The sequence below is a fragment of the Trypanosoma equiperdum genome (genome assembly GCF_001457755.1).
Source record: "Trypanosoma equiperdum strain OVI genome assembly, contig: ctg_1888, whole genome shotgun sequence".
Classification (NCBI taxonomy): Eukaryota; Euglenozoa; class Kinetoplastea; order Trypanosomatida; family Trypanosomatidae; genus Trypanosoma; species Trypanosoma equiperdum.
Window position 1 is genome coordinate 3,310 of NW_027123935.1, and position 1,678 is coordinate 4,987.

General features: G+C 36.1%; 1 pseudogene across 1 annotated transcript in view; it reads right to left on the reverse strand.

Moving 5' to 3' along the window:
* The window catches only part of TEOVI_000662700:pseudogene, a 549-nt pseudogene extending 170 nt beyond the window's left edge, over window positions 1-379 (reverse strand). Inside the window, 2 exon segments of the mRNA in view lie at window positions 1-330; window positions 332-379. Of these exon segments, the coding sequence occupies window positions 1-330; window positions 332-379 (378 nt within the window).
* Window positions 380-1,678: the final 1,299 nt, after the last annotated feature.

Below are 1,678 nucleotides of genomic sequence, written 5' to 3' on the forward strand. Positions count from 1 at the left end.
GTGGCATTTAAATGAAGCACTGTTGTGTTCAAACACATCATCACTAAAACACGAAACATCTTTTTTTTTTAAAAAAAATAGAGGGATGTTGTGAGGCGGAACCACGAACGCGAGTGGCGCATGTGAACAAAATTTGAGGAACTCTGATTTTGGAAGGGCAACAGAGTAAACACAATAACAGAATGGGAAATGCTTCTCTAAAGGCATGCCGACACATGCGCTTTTGTCGCTATTCACGTAGCGGGATGTAAAGAGCAGCTCAGATTGCGCTATGGGAGTGATTAAACAAATAAACACACAAACACACAAAAAGCCACACGAAAAAAAAAAAGAAAGGCAAGGAGACAATGAAAAATGTGTAAATCAGTCGCTCCTCCATCCTTCTTTTTTTTTTTACAAAAAAAAAATTATTTTTATTTTCCTTCCCAGACTAATCTCAAACTTTTCAACCCACCACTCGTCCTCTTCTTCCCTTTCCTTTTCTTAACCACACATTTATCTATTTATTCCGCACCACCTCATTATTTCACATCTCCCTATTTGTGAAGCCACCTTTTTTTTTTTTAAAAAAAACATTAATGGAGAACTAAGGGAGCCAGCGACACTGCTAAAATATAAGTGCATAAGTACAACTGCGTATAGTCGTGCGAAAAAAAAAAGAAAAAAAAACACACACATGTCAATGGGCAGACGGGCCAAAAGGAAGAGGTCTAAAAAAAAAAAAGGAAAGAAGCAGGAAAAACATAAAACATAAAACATAAAATATAAAACACAAAACATAAAACAGAAAAGAAGAAAAAGAAACAATGAAAGGCACAACTGATGAAGGATGAACAGCGCACTTCACGATAAGAAAGGAGAGGAATATCCCATTAAGAGATGAAAGAGGAAACAAATACAGCACTGTTTATCATAACACCTTTTCCACACCGTCTTATTCCCCACTAAGATGCATTACAAACGCAAATAAATGAAAACGGATGAAGCGGGTAATTGAGGAACAAAAATGTCAATGATGGGCACTCAGATCAGCGCGTAGTGATGTAAACAGATCATACACACAAAGCCAGAACCAACAAGAACAGCAAAAAAAAAAAAAAAGAACACGAGTATATATATATATATATGTATATATATGTATGTATGTTAGGCAATCCACCTTTCGCTGGTAAAAAACCTTTTTCTCTCTCTCTCTCTCTGCGTCTTTTTTGTTTTTTTTTCCTCCACGTAGCTTCATCAAGTGTTTTAAAAGCATTTTTTTTTGTTTTTATCTCCTTTTCCTCCCATAATTTCACATCGCAGATATGTGGTTGATGCAAAATTCCACCACACTTTCGACAAGTTCCCTTCCGTATGCTCACAAACTTTCTGTCGCTTTGTGACTTTACTCTCTTAAATTAAAACAATTCTTTATGCAAGTGCCCACCCTTGACATTGCCTTAGCTGTATGCCTTTCCTGTCAATTTTTTCTTTTTTTTCTTTTTGTTGACTTGCCGCCTTCTTTGTTACCCTTTTGTTGCATTTTCCTTAACATTTCAACGTTTCACTCCGGTTTTTCTTTCTTTTTCGTTTACTTCTTGACCCCTTTTCTTTGACTGTTGTTGTTGTTGTTGTTGTTGTCGTTTCTCTCCCCTTCTTTACTTCTCCGATCATCAACGCATTTTTCTTCTTTTTTTTT